Here is a 21,169-nt window from a genome sequence, read left to right on the forward strand (position 1 = left end):
TTTAAATCAATTTGTGGAACACATTGAAAAATTGAAGAAACCAGAACCAGTACACCCGCGCGTAACGCATCGCTTATCCGACCGAACGAATTCTATGCGGGCTACTATCAGCGTTACGCGCGGGTGTACTGGTTCTGGTTTCTTCAATTTTTCAATGTGTTCCACAAATTTGATTTAAACCATATTTGCAGTACTAAAAGAGAAAACAATAAGCATTTAAATAACGCTAATAATAAAGTAATTAAACAAAACGCACTATCCGAAAACATTAATTGAAAAATTATTTTATCCTTTTTAGCTAATAATAAAGGATTATTTAGCATATATTACTATACATTATGTGGTTTAAGCCAATATAAGTAGAATCATGTAATTTTTTTTCGATATCTTTTATGGTTACGCCAAAATTGAGTTTGAAAAAGGGGCCACTTTGGCATATTTCAATGATATCTCGGCCATAAGGTGAGATACAAAGTTGAAGTTTGGTATAACGGATGTTTTCAAAATGACCTTCAAAATGGCGTATTAATTATTCAAATACAAGGGTATTAGTCAATTATGTATGGCAATGCGCCCACACCCTTGCGCGTCGTGACTATTATGTACTCGTCTGGCAGACCCTTGCAACCGTCAGAATGGGCTGGCTTTTTACATATGCTTTCTGAACAGTTAAAAGAAGACACCCTCAAAATTTGAGCCTGTGCGAGCAAGTTATAAAAACAGTTTTTTTACATTTTCACAAATTGAAGGGATGATGACGCAACCGCGGAATGACTGCCAGAATGGTGCTTTCTTAATGGGCCGATAATAAAATATCATTAAAAAATTTCTGGCTTTGTGAAAACAGGTTAGTCAAATAGTTCACTGGCTCTTAGACTATAAAGTATGATGAAATTTTCAGCTATATTCACTGTTTACTTTGTCTGTGGTAGTCGCTAAGGTTCGACGTGTTTTTCTGAGCTCGGCGATTTTTTACAATGGAAGAATTGAAAAGTCAAAAAATTTGTATTAAATTTTGCGTAAAAAATGAAATAAAGTGTTGCAAAGTGCAAAAATTCACCAGATATGGCTCCGTGTGACTTTTTCCTATTCCCAAAGTTGAAGCGACCCATGAAAGGACGGCGGTTTTCCTCGATTGAAGAAAATCGCTGAGAGTGCTCAAGGACATATTAAAAAGTGAATATCAAGGGTGCTTCGAAAATTGGAAAAAACGCTGGCATAAGTGTATTATATCTGGGGGGGACTACTTTGAAGGGGACCACATTAATGTAGACGAATAAATAAATATTTTTTTGAAAAAACGAAAATTCCGGGTACTTTTTGAACAGACCACGTACACCTGCAAAAATGTCAATGGAATAAAATATTTTGAAAATTGGCTATAAAGCTTGCATTATATCAAATGTATCAATAATTCCAGTGTTAAAACAACTTTGAAATGTTGCACTTGTAAAATGATGCACTATGTTTATACTTTCAAGGTGTGACAAATGTCTACAATTTTGTAGGAATTTCTACCAAAAGATATGTATTTTAGACAAAGTTAGGCATCATTTGAAATTGACGATGAAGTCTCAGCTATGGAAGCTTGTATTATATTGAACAATTTGATACTGCAGTATAAAATATAATTATATAATGGTTATTTTCCACTGATTTTGAAGAATAAACTGGCAAAATTTGCTATAAAGTTATTGAAAATGGATAGTAAAGTTTTAAAGCATCAAATTATTTCAAAAAGATCCTTCTAATCACTCATCAATCACAATTACTAATCACATGAAATGACCAGTGAAAGAGAGAGGCTCATAGTGACTAATAACGATGATGATGCTACAAGCAAATAGAAAATTTTTTGAACTAAAATGTATTAGCTACATAGAAACAAAATGTATACTGATCCATAAAGCTTTAGAGAAAAGGTATGATATTTCTAACATAAAAATATTATATGAAATGCTCAGAAAAGCATATTGGTTAAAAAGCTTTAAAATATCTGAAAACATTACGATTACAAAACCAGAAAAATCACTCTCTGATGTGACATCATATAGAGTAATGAGTATGTGAATTCTTTCAAAATTCAGCAAAAAAATATGTAGAAATTGAATATTAAAACCTGAAGATGCAACAGTTTTTGAGAGGGTACTAGAAACCATAAAAACCTAAGGCAAAGCTGCGAGTTTTTGAAATTGCATTTGATTCGCTAGGCATGCCACAATGAAATTCAAAAATGAATGTTTGGCTTTGCAATTCGAAAATTAATTAAATAATTAATGAAAAGCGCGGTAATAATATATAAAAACTTTGAACATTGAATAGTGCCAAATCAAGTTGACTGAAATCAATTTCAAATAAGGCACTTGCAATGATTACCAATAATATGGCCCATAAACATCTATATGTAACCATTCTAAAAGTTGAAGTAGATAAATCGTCCATATAATGCGTATTAGTCGCTTCTTTCACTTATATACTAAACATACTTCCACATTCACAATCAGTTCTTTTTCATACAAACACAACCAATTATTTTTTATTATTTTTATTTCACCTGTTCATTGAATCCATAAATTCTTTCCCCTTACATCACACATCCCCTACTAGTCCCTGTACATTTTTAATTAATTTTTTTACAATGCGCCGAACGGATCCAGTTGGATGTTGGCCATATTCTGATTGTTCGTCGTTTGCATCTGCGCCCCCATGCCCATCATCGGCATTCCAGCCGCTGCAGCAGGATTACCAAAATTGACTCCTTGAGGCGCTCCCATCATCGCCTGAGGCATCATGCCGGGGGCTCCTTGCGGTGCCATCATTCCTGGAGCGCCGGTCTGGGGCATCATCATCGGCCGCATTCCGGCGGCAGCCATACCTTGCTGGAAGGGGAAATAGGAAGATTGAGATGTTAAATTGTGATATGGGTTTAGAATATTTTGAATCAGAGACATGGACTGAAGAAAGGCAGACAAAAACTATCCGGAAGGTTTTGAAACGTAGTGCTGGAGAGAGGAATAGAGAAGATGAAGTGGACAGATAAGGTATCAAATGGGAAAGTCCAGAGAAGAAAGGGTAAATATAAAACTCTACTGATCAAACCCATTCTGCAAGAAGAGTGCCTTCTAGATGATGTCGTCGATGGTAAATTAGAAGGAAAGAAGAAGAATCCAAATGGTTGATGATAGGCAAAGAAGAGAAAATACAGGAAACTTACAGCCAAAGCAAAGGACCAGGAAGCATGGAAGCAGAAGTTTGGAAACGAAAATGTATGAAAATGATTGGAAAAGTGAAATTGGTAATGGGAATAATAAACAAGAGAGGAAAGAAAGAGGAATCATTGATTTTGATGTGCTCTCACACCATCCTGCCTTTGGGCAAAATACATTTTATTATGATTATTATTCAGATTGATAGAATGCTTTACTATGTCTATTATTATTAACAATACAATTAGTAAATAAATCTACTCACCAGGCCCACCATGGGCATCACAAGTGTTGGCGGTGGCGAGTGCATCACAGGCGGTAAGGGCATGCCCTGACCCTATACACAACAATCACCGAAAACGAAAAAGAATAAACAAACATGCAAGCAAAATGCAATTCAATGCAATAAAGAAACAATAAATCAAATTATATCAATATTAAAATATAAATAAATAATAAATGGCATTAAGGAATTATAATAAAGATTTTAGAGTGCATGATAAGGAAAGCTAAACTTTGGCAAATGCTTTGAGGAGTTGATTTTGTTTGTTTGGTTTATTGTTTGGCAGTAATTAAGCTGTGCACTTTTAATTATATTATATAAAAATTATATATAAGCTTTATATTCTGCATAGTATTACATTTCTTCTAAATATTTCTTCATAAAACTAATGAAACACTGACCCAAGGATGACACATTTTAGGGAAAAAAAATCCAGAGAATCAATATGAAAGAAAGGACCCAAAAAATATTTAATATTGAATATATATTAAATGTCTTCGAACAAAACTATTATTATTATTTGAACTAAAAACATACCTTCTTAATCAAAATTATACACAACAACAAGCTGTTCTGTCTATAAATTTAATACTCAAAGAAAATATATATTTGATCATGATAAAAAAAAGAAAAATGATTTATCAAAAATGCATTAAAATGCTCCATATATTCATTAGCAATTGGATTTTTAAAAAATTTAGTGCTTGCTTCTTTGTTTGATAATTTCCAGCAATTTATCCTGAAGCACAAAATCATACAGCACTAGTTTAGATAATAATTCAATAAATAAGAATCATTTTTATTCTAGAGATAAAAAGCAAAAGTTGGTGATACTTTGCAGAAAAAATCATTATTTAGTTAATTGACTGGTGATTGTAGTTATTAGACTTGAAAAGTAAAATTAGGAATAGTGCTTAAGACGATAATTTGGTTAAAAATACTTAATAATTTGTAATATTGGTTACCCCAGGAAAACATTTGAATATTTTTATTCATAAGATCTGTTCATAGCATTTCCTTCATCATATAAAATGTGAGTCTACTATCACAAATTATATATCAATAGCAGTGTTATTAAATTTACTACACATTTTTGTCGTTCATCACAATATTGAATTAAAATTAGTTTTTATGTAATTTAAATTAGCCCAAACATTAAATAATATAAATTGGAAATTTGCTCCAGGTGTGTTATAAAAATTTTATTTTGGTTTAATAAAAACCTTTAAAATTAGGCACACACACACACAAAGTTCCTAGGCAAAAATGCCACAGGTTAATTACTTCATCAACAATATAACCCAGTAACAATTTGCACTAAATATTTATAAATTTCATATTTATGAATCATCTAATTTGTGTTTAATTATCACAGTGCCAAAATCATACATTTACAACATGCCACATATTTAATATCAAAATCGTTTGAAAATATTTACAAAACGATAAGTGCTACTTCGACAACAGTAGAATATTGTCAAATAATAGATTTCTTTTAAAAAAGCAAAGATCAAATAATGCATTGTGAAAATTTAGCTCATGCCAAATTTTATAATAATATTTACAGATATCGTTTATAGTTAACTGATTTTTACCATAGGTCTGTATCCTGCACCAGTTGTGGCTGCCATCGGTTGTGGGGTCCAGCCCGTTGATCCTGGTTTCGCTGAGTTCTTGGGAGAGTTCCAAGCTACGCCCCTAAAATGATAAAATAAATAGTAAAAATGATAATGGAATGGTAATTGAAGTTGGATTTGCACAGAAATTGATACTAACATTCATAATTAATATTATAGTGTGTTGTTTGAGAATCATAATGAATTGAAGATTTATTAAAATACATAGTTTTGTAATTTAGAAATATTCAAATTTAAATTTTACAAAATCAATGTTCTTTGAATTTCTACTCTGAAACTGTTTGACCAATTTTCAGGTAATTTTATAACGACGTTTTTTTTGGACAACGTTCTTTCTGGCATTATTTTTTTTTTTATTTTAAGTCGTAATTAAAATACACAAAATAAATTTTCACCCTCCTACCAGAAAGCCCTATTTTGCCATAGTCATGTTAGTAATCTTTCAATTAATGAATGTTTTTCACTGAATGTATAGTGCGGACTATCTTAAAGTTAATATTAAGAGCTAAAACTTTCAGAGAATTGTATTTTATCAATTTGAAGCATTTTGAGCCCCTGGGAGCAAGGAAATTCGAAAACATCCATATTAAGAACCACCCTAATATACATACATAAATCCTTTACTACTACTTACTTGACTTGCGCCTGCGCACTCTTGTTAATCGTCAAATTATTCGCCAGCGACGCCAGCGAGCTGTCCAGATCACCAGTGAGCACCTTCCCCGTCTGATTGCCTCCGGCCGCTGGTCCCTGTCCAGGCGCTCCGGGCGCTCCTCCGGCCTGGTTCGTACCTGCGTTTTGATTCGCTTTCATTGACGGACGCAATACATCTCCCATTGCGTCGAATCCCTCTTTTTTATTTATTTATATTTCGGAATCCGCGCAAATGCCATTTCGCCATTTTTGCGTTTCATAACAGATACCACATTCATTTTTACAATGATACCACAACACAGATAGCGAGAAGTGATAGCCAACCGTAGTAGGAATAATTGCGAAATGCGATGTGATGAGTTGACATAATATGACACACCCCGAGGAAAACATAAAACAAACAAAAAAGACACCGATGATAATGGATGGATAGATGGATATGGGTGGATAAATGAGTTCATAGATGATGGTCTGAATGAGAGCAAAATTTACGAGTATTATTTATATTTTCTACCAAGGTAATCGTTACATCCACGCAGAACACTTTTCATGAAAGACTTATTAGCTCCGGTTGAGGGAAAAAAATCCATTATTTTTGGTTTATTGGTTTAAAGTTGTTTTATGGTCGCTTTTTAGTTTCTGGGCTATGTTAGGATTGCTAACATGCCGGTCAAGTTTGATCATTTCTCTGGTTTTATCGACATTTTCGACATTTTCGATCTACCAGTGCAAAGTGCATCTCTAACCGTTTCATCTCGCGAATGAGTCCGAGTGGAAAGGGCTAACACCAAAAATTTCCGAACAGAATCTACGAAACCAAATTGCACATGATTGTGCTGTTACAGTATCGGAATCATAGACACCATTCACAAATACAGCTGTCTGGCTTGCATTTTCACCTTTGTCACAGAAAAACTGTAAAATGTACCGATTTTTCTCTTTGTTCACTTCCATTTTTAACATTCTGCAACTCATAACTGAATGCACCAAATAGCAAAAAAAAATTCTATCAGTACTATTTTTTTCTAGAAATCTATCAGTACAACCATCAACCGAAAAATGGATTCCTTTTTCCCCAACCTGATATATGTATATTAAGCGCTGATTTAAAAAAAAGGAAAGAAGCATCATTCCTTTTGTTGATACTGTTTTTGTTATTTTTGCATAAAACATTTTGAAGTCTAATAAGATTTTTTATATTCTTTTCGTTCCAACGAAAATTTTATTTTTAATTTCTTTAAGAAGTCAAAAATGGTTATCATAATTGGTTTCAAAGAAGATTTCCTTGAATTTAAACAATAGTAAAATATCGATTCGACATTGTATAGTAATTCATGATCTATGAAGTTTTATTCTAGTAAAGAATCTATAAAACTAATATATTAATATATATTATTAAAAAATAATATTGTTAATCCAAAGATAAACAGTTCAAAAATTAATGCTGATGTTAACTTAATTGGAAATTAAACATTAATTCATAAATTTGCTTCAGAAAGTGAAATATGATATAAAATACTACTACAATTCTTGTTTAATAAAATTAGGGTATGACATTTTTGAAAAAAATATTTCATGCCTTTTCTGATTCAAATTGATCAATATCTAAATAAGATCTCTAAGTCAAAAATATATGATCACTTCTTTTAAATAAAATATCCTTCATGCCATGAATTTAAATTTAAATTAGTAATTAATGTAACGTTGTAATGTTAAAGCTATAATCTCAATTCGCTTTACTTATAAAGTTATAAATGTAAAATGAGTCATATAACGTTCTTTTTTCTTCAAAAAATTAAACACAAATGTATGAATCTACTCGAAAATTGCTCTCAGAGACTTCTCTATTACTAAGAATATGCAAAATTTTAATTTATAGCTGAAAATAAAGTTGCATGCAGTACTTATATTTTATCTATATAAAAACTTTACATATTCTTTGATGGGAATTGATACATGTTTGTGATCAAATAATTGAAATCAAAAGGATAAGAAAATAATCGTCAATTTAACAGAAGATTTGAAAACTTGCAAAATGTATCATCACAAACGTATATCAGCATTATGATATGTATGTACACAAATATAATATATAAATAAATGTACAAAATTATTATAAACATAACTTGCACCAAACCATAAACTTGTAAACTTAAATTGTTAAATTTAAAAGTAGTTTTAAAAAATGTATGCACAAAAATTATTAAATTTTAACAAAATTAGTAAATGTTAGTAAATATTAGTAAAAATTAGTAATAAAATATAAATTAATAACACTTTTTAGTAAAGATTTCAGGGAATTGGGATATGTGATCTAGTTTTACGTCGTTGGCAATCCTTGTAGCTTTACTGCTTCATGGTTATCGATCTAAATGATTTTGCGAAATTAAAAATAACCAAAAATGTGGAAAGTATTTCTTTGATAGAAAAAATAATGCATGTCAACATGATATAACAACCAAGCAACGAACGAACATCAGGCTACGAATATTCTAAAATCTAACTTGTATTTGCAACAAAAAATATTGATGTTCATTACATTGAGTTTTGCACATATTAGGTTGAAAACATTATATATAAATACTTGAAGTATTAAACTTATTTATAAGATAGGCTCACATTTGGCGAATGGTAAAAATTTTATAGTCGCGTTTGGTATGACTGAGAATGAGCAAATATCTATTTTTCATACCCTAATGTGATGAGGGTTGATCACCCCTAAAATTTATTTTTTGGAACAATTTTTGAATTAAAACTTGTTTAGGCGCCACTAGCGCGTAAATCTGTGAAAATGCAACGGAAGTCCGTTACGCTCGAGTCGAGTGCCAATGATTCGTCATTAGCTCTCGATGATATCATTTCTATACAGGTCGATTGTGATTGGTCATCGTGTCGAGTGAGTATGATTGCTTTGATTGTATAGTGAAAATAATAAAACAAATGAAAAATCTGTGCCGTGTAAGAAAGATAAGTTTATTGAAATTATTTGTATTATTCGTGGTTACTATATATTTTTAGAAATTATTTTTATAGGCAAGTCACATACTGCAGCTGCTCAAAGAATGAGACTGTATCGCCAGCGAAATAGTCCAAAAAACAAACAGTCAATGAATGTATGTTAATTTTAATTACAGGGTAAGTGAAATAACTGTTCTCGTTCAAATGTCAAAAGCTTACAAGAGCAAAGATTGTTATAAGTTCACTGAGTGAACGAATATTATGGAATTTATTATTCAGCAATTACTTCATATCTCTAATAAAAGGTCGTAGAAGCTAATTACAATGACAAACCGATCATATCATATTTGAAGTATGACTTTAATTACATTGTTTTCAAATATTATAAATATTTTTAGTGGTATTATAAATATGTAATTCATAATTTTTATTATTTAAATATATATAATGTTTGACATAAAAAATGTGTGCATTGCGAGTGTTACCACATTACTAATAAACATTCAAAATTGTTATATGGTTTTGAGTTTATAAGTATTTATTTTGAAGTTAAATGCCATTTCCTACGATAGCAAAACAGTTTTAATTTAATCGCGTGTGAACCTTACGCACACTCTTTTTAATTTTATTTTGTAATTCGTAATAAAAAAACATACATCCCTAAATTTTCACCCTCCCACCGTAAACCTCTATTTCGCAATAGTGTAAGTAATCAGAAAATTTTTCATCCCGCTTTTTAATGAATGCATTTCACAGAATTTCGATCGAGATTTTCTTAAACTCATGCCAAACCTTAAATTTACGTCCAAAAATATTTAAAGGTTGTCCCTCCTAACAATCTTTTTTGAAATTCAGAGCCATTTTTACCCAGGTGCAAAACTCAACATAATATCAAAAACAAAAAAAGACCAGGCACAGACAGTGATTTGTCGTTTCAAAATCATTTTCCTGGACCTGTCATCTGTCTCGCCGGCGACATCATCGGCTGTCTGGCCGGAGATCCGCCTCCGAGCGCCATCCTGATCGAGTCGTTCAAATCGTCGACGGCGCTCTTAGGCTTCGGCGATTGTTGCTGTTGTTGGAAATTGGATTGGGGAGGCTGTTGTTGCTGTTGGAAATTAGTTTGGGACATTTGGAACTGTTCCTGTTGGGACTGTTGGGATAGAGCACCCATCTGGTCGCCACCGGAGAACGGATTCTGTTGGTCTTCTTGCACTAGTCCTTCGTTAGCGGCTTGGAAAAATTTTTGGTTTTACGGTAAAAATTGGACAGAACGCGCGATGATGGTGATAGATAATTGGATATTTGTAATAATAATTGAGTTTATAAACTAATTGCTCGTATTGACAGAATCGTTTGATTGTGGTGCTGAAAGACCGTTATCTTTGACAATAATATTGTTTCTTTTATAAAATAGGTGGGTTTGTGGAATGTATTTGGAGCGTTAGTCTCAAGTCAATAAACATATTAGTGTTGCATGCAAAAAAATAGTACGAGAAAATTTGTTAATCAAAAATTGTTAAGACAACACTGTTTAGGAAAATTCATATTTCAGACAGTAGACAGAAGTGTTAAAAGTTTTTGCAGAAAAAACTGAACCAAGCATTAAGGTAATTGGCAACTAATCGCACCAATTACAAAGAAAAATTCTGCAAAAACTAACTTGTGAGAAAGTTGTTTTGGAAATCGTTTTAATGTGATGCTGTAAATCTTGGTGGTAAATTCTTGGAGACTTAGTATTTGCATTAAGTTTAAAGAATCACATTAAACTAAAGAAGGTTATCAGAAACATCAGTTTCGATCAACTACTACATGCTATTTATATAGACTAGTGTACATTTAGAATTCAGTAAGACACAAAAAACCACATACGATTTTGTTAGAATATTTATAATGTGTTCAGATTCTAAATAAGTTCAAGGCAGTAAAAAAAACTTACCTGTAGTTTCTGAATTTCCAAAAACTGATGAAAAGTTGCTGTCTGATACGAAGCTATTCGTTGTTGTTTGCTGAGAGAAACCTGAAAAAGCAAAATAATAAGTAAACTGGGCGTAAGGGCATTTTCTCTTGAGGCAAGACGTATAAATTTCCCAATATGTAGATCTAATCAACTTAAAAAAAATTGAAATTCAGATATTTTGGTAAACTGTTCACCTGTTCATTTAGAAAATAAAATTTTTATTATAACTAAAAGATCAATACAATTTGCATGTAATGTCTTTCTTATAACATACTTAAATGATCAATAATTTCATAAACTCAATTAATTTATCCCATTTCATTTCATCCATTTTGAACTCTAAAAATGTATTTTATTCAAGAGTGGCCGCCAACTGTAATCAGTAGCTACGAACAAAACACAGGACGCTCAAGCGCGCAGCGAAATTCTAAACTTTGATGAATTTTTATAATTCAACCGCTGAACGTAGGCCTATAATATTTTAGTATATTATTTCAAACTACAAAACCTATCGTCATATAAAGATTCATCGAAATCGTCATAAAAAAATTGCAACAAATGGTTACAAAAGAATAGCTCTTCAGATCTTTACCAAAAACTAATCAGCACAAATACCAGATTGTATCAATACTTAGATTGTTCTTTTTTTTACTTTTCTGCTAATTGTAAACAAACAGCTTGGCCGATCGTCGCATCATGTTACATCGAATGTTTTTTGAATTTTTGAAATCGGTTCAGCAGTTTTTAAGGAAACGTCGACAAAAAGTCAAAAATCTACTCACAAACACAAATTCATTTAGATCTCAAACGATTAAGAATCAGATTTTCTGCCAAAAACAAACTTCTCCGCCGGTTGTTAATAATCTAAGTTACTAATCCATTAATATTTTCCCCCAGTTTACCATTAGTCCACATATTGTTCTGCTGTTGCTGCTGCGGTAAAACTGCGGGCTGTGGCGGTCCAAACATATCAGCAAATGGATTTCCTAATTGCAGCAGATCGTCACTTGGTTTACCCGATACGGTGCCTCCATTCTGTCCAGTGGAAGCCGGTGGAGCTGGACCAAACAGATCCACTATGGGAGCAGCTGCCGAAGCAGGTGGCTGAGACGATACTGGCGACGAGAGGAAGGGATTCGTGCTCGAGTTTGCTCCGGCTGAATTTGTCGGACTCTGAAGTTTTGACTGGAAATAGAAAAGAAGGTGAATAGAACTAGGTGTAAGTGGCATTCTAGGTAAGGTTGAAAATTGACTTAACCAAAATTTTTTTTAACACGACTAGAAAAATCTAATTCCATTTAATAAACATACTTTATATTGATTCATAGCAGCTTCCTCTTCAGCAAGAGCCTGTTGCCTGAGATTCTCATCAATACCATTGGAATTTTCGAGACGAGAACTTTGTGCTGCACTGCCAAAAGCATTTGATGTCGAACTTAATGCAGTCACGCCACTTTTCACATTCTTTTGGTTACTGCAAAATGACAAGCAAAGAACGAAGTCAACGAAAGAAATCAATTGAATCTAAACAAAAACCACCAGCTCAAACTCTTTTGGTATCACATGTAAACCTATTTTAAAGTTAGTAACAATCAAACGTGTAAAAATACCCGCGCCAGTCCTCGAAACGGGTATTTTTACCCGCCCCGCATATAGTGTCTTAAATGGTCTTTTCAAATTTTTTTACCTCGCTGTTTGTGTAGGAGTATTGGCAGCGCTTCCTCGCTTTCCTTCTAATGAAGCCAAATGTTGCTCCAGAGCATCTAAAAGTGAGCTGGGAGCCTTTGTCAAATCTGGAATGTCTCCTTTGTCAATACCAACATTCTGCAAAGCAAATAGTAGTAATTAGGAACCAGTTAGGAATAGGTTGCAGAAGGATAATAAAAGTATTTTACTAAGAAGTAGACAATATTCAGTTAATCTAGTATTTCAGTAGTTTTTCTTTACCTCTGCTACTTTCAAGAACTCTCCAACCCTGTCCATTCGAACCAGGAATTTCTTATACAGATCTAATGCATCCCTGCACTGTTTTTTATTCATATCAAAATATTTCTCTAAAAGATTTATGATGCCGTCATTGTAGCAGGCGAATAGACGTATCAGATCACGGAAGAGCAGCATGAAGCACATGTTGATGACTCCATTCGTTAAATCATTTGATGTGCAGTCAAATTCCAGCAGGCAATCCAGTTGCTGCTGCAGGACAGGGAGGGTTTTAAGCAGTTTTTCGGCGTGCATGGAGCGGAGTGAACCTTCATCTTTCCTAAAAGGGGAAATAGATTATGCTTTGGATATTCATTAAGCTTAAAATTCTAGAAATTTGCAGTTAAGATATTAAAAAAATCGATAGAAAAAGTGTTCATATTCATATTTTAAAAATTAGTCAAAGTTTGTAAAAAAATATAATAGTCAAAATTTGCGTCAAAAGTCGCTTTTGTGATGTGATGAGTATCTAGTTATTGCGCCTGTGCGGAAGGAACTTATGAAATGATGTTAAACGAAAACCGCGTTGTAAAAGTACCGCGTTATAGGAGTATGTAGCAGTATCGGCTTCTGGTTATAAAGAAATGCTTTCTGATAAGCGAATTTTATCGACTATTCTAAAGAATGAAGACAATATTGAAATTATCTTACTTACCCCCTTTTAACTTTGCAGAAGTCGAATGCGACTGTCCTGTATGAGTAAGCTTTCTCATTCAGGTATTTGGCATATCGCCTTATAAACGGAGACATGTCATATCCTAGAGAAAATAATTATTGAAAATTAATTTAATAAATGAGAAGACATTATCTTACGTATGTTTATTACTGTTAATTGGAACCAAAATGTTAAAACATACATAACGTACCAGATTCCGAACGTGAGAGTAAAATTTATCAGTAGAATATATTTAAATAGTTTGAAACATTATTTATTCTATATATTAATTGAAGTACACAATTTTAAAAGGTTCAGGTAAAAAAATTGATAAAGAATGTATTAAAATATTATGTCAATTATTTAACTTTAAAACTAAAAATTTTTAAAAATATCAACAAATGCCAAACCAGAAAAAAACATGAGATTAAAACCATTGTTTGATGAAAAAAAAAACAAATGATTAAATAAAATAAAATATTAAACTAAAAGTTAATTAAATTACGTATGATTACCAAATTGTAAATAGAAAACGAAACGCATAGCCATATTTTATAAAAACAAAGGAGGTTCACAAATGCTGATCCAGGATCGAATACAGAATTCTGGTAAATACTTGTTGGTTGAAAGAAAGGTGAATCAAGGCGAAAAAATCAAACAAAAATAAAACAAAGTATTGAATTAAGACTAAAACTAGCGCCTTAAAGAAAATTGCTGGAACTTCCACCTTCCTTATGTGTAATTATCAAAATCTCCATAAAATATCTGATAATTTGATGTGCATATGTCTAATGATTATTTTTGACCGGCAAATGGCATTTTCTTTACTTTTTACTAGATTTCCGAAACCGCTAACCCTGCCTTCCCAAAATTTTGTGAGTTGGCACTTTTTGCCCCGTATCTTCGGAACGTAGGTCTAGCTACCTTCGTCAAAAACTAATCAGCACGTATTCTTATCAATACGAATCGAATGTTTTATTGAATGATTCAAATCGGTTAACCGGTTTTCCCGAAATCGTCGACGAAATTTTGTATACACGTACATAAATTTTAAGGTATCGCCAAAATGACCAGAAACCTCTGAAACGTAAAGACATAAAAATTTTCATTTTCGATTTTTTTGCGATTACTATAGCTAACCCCAGGGAAAGCTAAATATTAAAACAAAAATGAAGTTAATAAGAATCTGAATCAGACAGCCACCCAGAATTCAACCCTGGATTAACATTTGTGAACCCTCTTGTTTAGAACATATTTTTAAAAGCAATTTATGGTGCCAATTCTCGGATAAAATAGAAATGTTATGGAAATGCTAAGTTACGGGTCTATATTCGTATGAGTTGGTAGTAAACTGTCAAAAAGCTATGTATTTGCTGAGCGATCAGGCGTTATATACATAAAAACCCAACTTCACGTATATGTTATCAAGGCAGAACAGAAAGATGCACTTATAATAAAATTGATATTTTACATTTGTGCGTTTTGTAGATTAGGTTTTATGTGATCAAACAGCAAAGGCATAGCTTTTTGACAGTCAGTGACTACCAATTCATGCGAATTCAGACCCGTAACATAACATTTCTGTTTTATCCGAGAATTGGCCCTTATTATAACTATGAAATTTTTATTATTGTTAGTTTGTTAGTAAATCAACTTACCAATTTTAGCCCCAACGGCTCCTTATGTGAGCGGGAACAGAAAAATCATTCGTGTTAATAAATATTATTCTATTAATGGTATTGTTAAATAAATTGTTTTAATCTGATGTCGAATTTTGAAAAGCAATTTAGAAAAATCAATGTTAATTTTTGAATGAATTTGTTTTTCTTTTTTTTTAAAACATTAGTATTCGTATGATGTTTTTGTTAGTAGAAACAGTGTAACTTATTAGAAATAAACAAAAATTAATTTAATAGTTTATTTTCTGATTATATATTTACCACCTTGGACTCCACTTTTATCCAAAAAATTACTAAGTTGAAATGAGGAATTGCTCGAAGCGAGGTACTGTGTAAACCGCTGGAATAAAAAAAAAAAATTAGATTAAAAATTATGCAAAAAAAATAGAAAAAATCGAGAAATATTAAAAAAAATTGAAATTAAAGAGAAGCTGCAGAAGCTATAAGCAAAAGAATTTACACTTTTTTCTAATTACAAAGAAACTGCTCTGCTGATCGTCGCGCAAATCTGACCAACCACAATCTTCATTGAGATACATCGAATGGCTTTTAAATTTTTGAGATCGGTCCAGCCGTTTTTGAGAAAACGTCGACGAAAGGTAGAAAAGTCTGTTCACAAACAGGCACACACATACTTTTTCCAAATTTGGTCTCGAACGATTCAGAATTGTTCAGAATGGTTTGAAACGTCGATAAAACAAAACTAGTAGTGTATGGCCTTGTGCCTTAAGCCAAATAGCTAGAACTTCTCGTTCCATAATGAAATATTAGAAGAATATTAAATGTTTTCAAATATATCATTATAAATACTGTGACTATCATTATTCATATTTTATAGACAAAATATAAGAGCTTATAAATGAGACGATGACGTTTATATAAGTTTACATGAAAAGTGAATAAACAAAACTTAATCAAGCGGAGTTAGAATGAAGGACCTTATCTCATATTTCTAAGAATTATATAAACGGAATTGTAAAGTTAAAATATTTATTTCGTGTATATAAATGAGCTTTAGAATATTAGCTACAATTAAAATTGAAATATGAAATATTTTCGATACTCAAAAAAATTTTTTTTAACTTTTTTAACAATGTTTTCCTTTAAAAGGGTTTTTTGAATCATTCAAATTGGAAGCTTTGTTCTCTCAAAAAGTACCATTATTTGTACATTTAGCTCCGTATGTCCAAAACGGCTGGTCCAGCCTTTGCCACAAACTCATCACTAGTTCTCGCCATCGTTACAATTTGAATGTTTTTTGGATCATTCAAATCGAATGCACCGTTCTCTCAAAAACTCGATTTTTAATTTATGCACTTTTACTCCGTATTTTCAAAACGGCTAGACCTGCCTTTGCCAAAAACTAATCAGTACATCTCCCTATTAATAGGAATGGAATGTTTTTTGAATATTTCAAATTGATTGATCCGTGCACCCAAAATCGTGGACGAACATTTGTATCCACACAAAATACACACACACACATCCATTTTTTGTAAGGTAAGCCAAAATGTTCAGAAACCTCTGAAACGTGAGAATATGCGAAAATATTGATTTTCAATTTTTGGCGATTACTATAACTTATCCTTCTGAAAAATGTTACTTGCCATTTTTAGATAGAATTGATGCAAGAATTCACATCCTATCACAGTATTGGGCATTGGATTTAGGCATTCTATGCACTACCAAAAATTTGCTGATGTTTCATATGGAATAAGTGCAGCTATAGAAATAATTTATAATAAAAGATAAATGAAATAATATTCCATACTTAGAATGAATCTATGAGGGTAGTTCATAAAGCTCAAAAGCATCAAATTCCACCAATGAAATAATACTATTCATAATGAACCAACAAAAGCTCAAACAGGCAGGAGCAACCAGATTGAAGGAGCTTTAATTACATGCTCCTTCCAAGTCTCGTGACATAGAGCACATAATTAACTATTATTAATAACTATTATTATAATGATTAATCGTTGAATTGTTTCAAATTACAGATTACTTACCTCATTACCATATGCTAGCATGTGATGTACCGTGATTAGTGCTTTGTAGACTACGACCCAATTCGTGTTCTGCGACCTCTCGACCAGTAAATTTGCTAATTGGGGTATCGAGACGTTTGGCTCGTTTGTGCAGTGTACTAGATCTGGAAAAGAAGGAAAATTATTTATAGAAAATTTATTTAAAAAAATTATTGTTGGATTGAACAAATAAAAAGCAGCAATAATAATAAATTTGATACTCACACCATAAGGTGGAAATTAAATAAGTAATAAAGACAACTTAAAAATGAACTTCTAATGAACAACATAGAAATGTAATAAAAAAATTTATAGAAAATTTATAAAAAATAATATTTTTGCATTGGAGAAAGATAAAATAGCAGTATATGTCAATAATAAATTACATTGATATTGTACTATTTTTTTTTCTTTGTCAGTGTTTTCCAACGCAGGACCCATAACCCATAAAAGGGCGTCCATTAATCACGTGATCGATTTTTAAGAATTTTTAAATAATGTAATATTTTCTTAGAAAAATGAGTGCAGCGTTGTCACGTCTAATTTGGCGAACTCCCCCCCTCCACCTAAAAACCTCACGTAATTAATGGACGCCCCCAAAGTCAATTATCTCTAAAATCATGACAATATCCCAAGAAAATCGGACAACGAATATTGTATGAGGATTATTGTCAATGAGGTTAATTGAAAAAGTTGAAAATAAATAACAATTAAAAAAAAATCATAGTTAACATTTTTTATTAAATTCCGCTCAAATTAAGTTGTGAGTGAGTCTGGTATATAACAGATTTGTAAAAAAGTTAAATTTTTTTTATGGAAATTTACTTGTACATTTTTTTTAATGTACAGATGGGTAAAAAGTTGGGAAACATTATTCTCTTTCTAGTTATATATTGTATCGATTTTGTTAGAAGTATTATAAAAAAAAAAATCTAATAAATTTAAGCATAGTGTATTTGAATTAATTTATGTAAATAATAGGTTAGTGAATTCATGAGCAATGTTTTATTAAATAATATAAAATTAGTGGTTTTGTGGCATATAAAAGTAAATTTCTGGAAAAACATGGGCACATTTTGAAAATGTCGATGAACTAATATTGTTATAAATTATATTATTACTATATTTCTATATTACTATAGATTAAAATTACTATAATCAGTTTATAAAATGTAACTTTCAAAGTGTAACTAAAAATATGTGTACGAGAGCATTTTTAAAAATTCAAATTATTTTCAGAGATACTACTGTTTGACCATGATAATCCTCATCTGTTTCCTTCCTTTTGGGAAATTTTAAACGCGTTTTTCCTCAAAACGCTCTTTATCAATACGATGCCCACGATTTCTCAATTTCTACTGCACATCTGAAATTTTCAGAGAATTTTCTCTTTAGGCTTCTCTCGAGCATACGAGGTGTGTTCAAAAAGTACCCGGAATTACTAATAATTAAATTTCGCGGGTCTGGAGTGTCTGATTGTCAAATTTTTTTTTTATTGTGTTGGTATACATGCCCCTAAAGTATGATGAAATTTTCAGCTATATTCACTGTTTACTTTGTCTGTGGTAGTCGCTAAGGTTCGACGTGTTTTTCTGAGCTCGGCGATTTTTACAATGGAAGAATTGAAAAGTCAAAGAATTTGTATTAAATTTTGCGTAAAAAATGAAATAAAGTGTTGCAAAGTGCAAAAATTCACCAGATATGGCTCCGTGTGACTTTTTCCTATTCCCAAAGTTGAAGAGACCCATGAAAGGACGGCGGTTTTCCTCGATTGAAGAAAATCGCTGAGAGTGCTCAAGGACATATCAAAAAGTGAATATCAAGGGTGCTTCGAAAATTGGAAAAAACGCTGGCATAAGTGTATTATATCTGGGGGGGACTACTTTGAAGGGGACCACATTAATGTAGACGAATAAATAAATATTTTTTTGAAAAAACGAAAATTCCGGGTACTTTTTGAACAGACCTCGTATATATACTAGCCTCAGCCCCAAATTTCAATTTTTGATATTTTTAAAAAAATTTAGAAACTCAAAAGAGTGGTAAGAAAAAATGGTCCTTTTTTAAAAAAAATAGTCATCAATTAGTCAAAAATTTTTTTTGACTCGATCTTAGTATATGCCATTGCAACCTCATTCTAGATTAAAATCTAATTTTTTTTTCTTTTTGGATCACTAGAAGGGTTGAAACCCAGGGTCACGTGTTAATTTTTTAAAATTAACCACTTCTCGTCTTATTTAAAAAAAATAATTTCTGTGCCCTTGCAACGTTGATAAATAAATAATAAAAAAAATAATAGTCAAAAAAGAAACTTAAACTTAACAATTACCTAAAATTCTGCCTCTACACTAGAATACCCCTTAAAAAGCATCAATTTTTAAGTATTCTGAAGATTATGAATCATGATGTTTTCCATAAAAAAAAAAAATTCCACGCCTGTAAGGGCGTAAGTTTTATAACCTAAGTTATATAAGCTTATATAAATTGAATAATCGATAACACAGTCCTATCTACCTAGTAATTAATAAAACTACGTTTCCAACGTCTATTTTTCAATTTGATTGAATTTTCCTTAGTTCAATCCCTGCACGTGTCCCCGTCCAAGTGATCCGTCTCCTATATCATTATTTACTATTAGTCTAAATGAGATCTTATTAGATTCATGGCGAGAATGCGGAGAAGTCGCATTCAACACTCCTTTGTCGAACGAAAATAGAAAACGTTCAAATATTCATTCATTCATCCATCCAATACAGAAGTACAAGAACAAGAACAAGAAGGTAGGAGGACACGAGGTCATTCTAAGATTAGAACTTTAGTGGTGGTATCATCAATGGGTAGATACGTTGAAGAAAATTACCTATAATTTAAAAAATAGAAGTATATTTAGAAGATTTACATAATATTTTAACTTCCCGTAGGGTAGTTATAGTAATCGAGATCCAAATTTTTGCATTTCTTTACGTGGTTACATACGTTTATAGTTACAGAAAAAATGGATGTATGTGTGTGTGTGTGCGTGTGTGTGTGTTTGTGTTCGGATACAAATTTTCGTCGACAACTTCGGGAATACGGTTCAACCGATTTGAATCATTTAAAAAGTATTTAACTTGTATTGATGAAATGAAAATTTGACTAAATTTTGGAAAAGGCAAATCCAGCGGTTTCATAGATCCAATAAAAATAGTAAAAAAAACACCATTTGGCAGTCAAAAATAGTCATTAGACATATGCAAATCAAATTATTGGATATTTTAGAGATTTCAATCATAAGTACAAATTTTCAAATTTAAAAGCTGAACTGCAATTAAAACTTAAAGGTCCTATTATGCTGATTTGACTTAATTATTCTTAACTTTCTGTAATATGGCTAGTATTTATTAATGTAGCAATGTCTGGTGAGTGCTATATTTACTTGGAAACTTAATGCTATCGATATTTCCAAGTGAAAAGGTCGAAGCGTATAATTTTAATATAATGAAATGTATACTCTCCAGATTTGTGAAATGATTATATAAGAAACAAACAAACAAATTTTAATATTTTTTTCCAAAAATATGACTATGTTGCAATATAGATAATGAGTTGCTTTGTGAGCTTATTCAATTTTTTTTTTTTTTGAAAGTAGTCAAAATTTTGATATTGTATAAATGTGAGGATAATTTTTACTAATGATAAAAATTGTGGTAATTTAACTATTTGAGTGAAGTCCATTTTTATTTAAAGGCAACCCAATGGTTATTCTCTTTCTAATTGTAAGTTACAAACTCTGCAGTAAAGCAAAAACTTGGAACATATTGGAATATATATTTTCTGACAAAACAATCTTATTCGAAAAGTTTGTAAAAAATTAAAATATAAATATGCAAATAGATAATGTAAATATGTAATGTGTTACAGTATATGGCATTGTGCCTCAAGGCAAATTGCTGGAACTTCCCGTACTGTGATGAAGTAAGAATTCGAGGAATATTAAATGTTTTCAAATAGATTATTATAAATGCTGTAACTTTTATTATTCATATTTTATAGACAAAATGTAAAAATGTATAAATTGGACGACTACGTTTATATAAGTTCACATGAAAAGTAAATGAACAAAACTTAATTAATCATATTTAAAATGA

General features: G+C 31.5%; 1 protein-coding gene across 1 annotated transcript in view; it reads right to left on the bottom strand.

Annotated features, from left to right (window-relative positions):
* LOC113378642 (phosphatidylinositol-binding clathrin assembly protein-like) overlaps positions 1-17,504 on the bottom strand; it is a 29,669-nt gene extending 12,165 nt beyond the window's left edge. Inside the window, exons 1-15 of the mRNA XM_026619200.1 lie at positions 17,429-17,504; positions 17,025-17,167; positions 15,280-15,355; positions 14,995-15,012; positions 13,337-13,439; positions 12,646-12,961; positions 12,386-12,522; positions 12,010-12,172; positions 11,601-11,883; positions 10,678-10,758; positions 5,761-5,977; positions 5,085-5,187; positions 3,472-3,543; positions 2,638-2,879; positions 2,307-2,413 (exon numbers count right to left, since the gene is read on the bottom strand). Coding sequence (XP_026474985.1) covers positions 2,307-2,413; positions 2,638-2,879; positions 3,472-3,543; positions 5,085-5,187; positions 5,761-5,977; positions 10,678-10,758; positions 11,601-11,883; positions 12,010-12,172; positions 12,386-12,522; positions 12,646-12,961; positions 13,337-13,439; positions 14,995-15,012; positions 15,280-15,355; positions 17,025-17,167; positions 17,429-17,504 — 2,137 coding nt within the window. The remainder of the gene's footprint in view (positions 1-2,306; positions 2,414-2,637; positions 2,880-3,471; positions 3,544-5,084; positions 5,188-5,760; positions 5,978-10,677; positions 10,759-11,600; positions 11,884-12,009; positions 12,173-12,385; positions 12,523-12,645; positions 12,962-13,336; positions 13,440-14,994; positions 15,013-15,279; positions 15,356-17,024; positions 17,168-17,428) is intronic.
* Between the last annotated feature and the right edge of the window lie 3,665 nt (positions 17,505-21,169).

Source organism: Ctenocephalides felis, unplaced genomic scaffold, assembly GCF_003426905.1.
Source record: "Ctenocephalides felis isolate EL2017-DRISC unplaced genomic scaffold, ASM342690v1 CF-g0.4_SCAFFOLD_01886, whole genome shotgun sequence".
Classification (NCBI taxonomy): domain Eukaryota; kingdom Metazoa; phylum Arthropoda; class Insecta; order Siphonaptera; family Pulicidae; genus Ctenocephalides; species Ctenocephalides felis.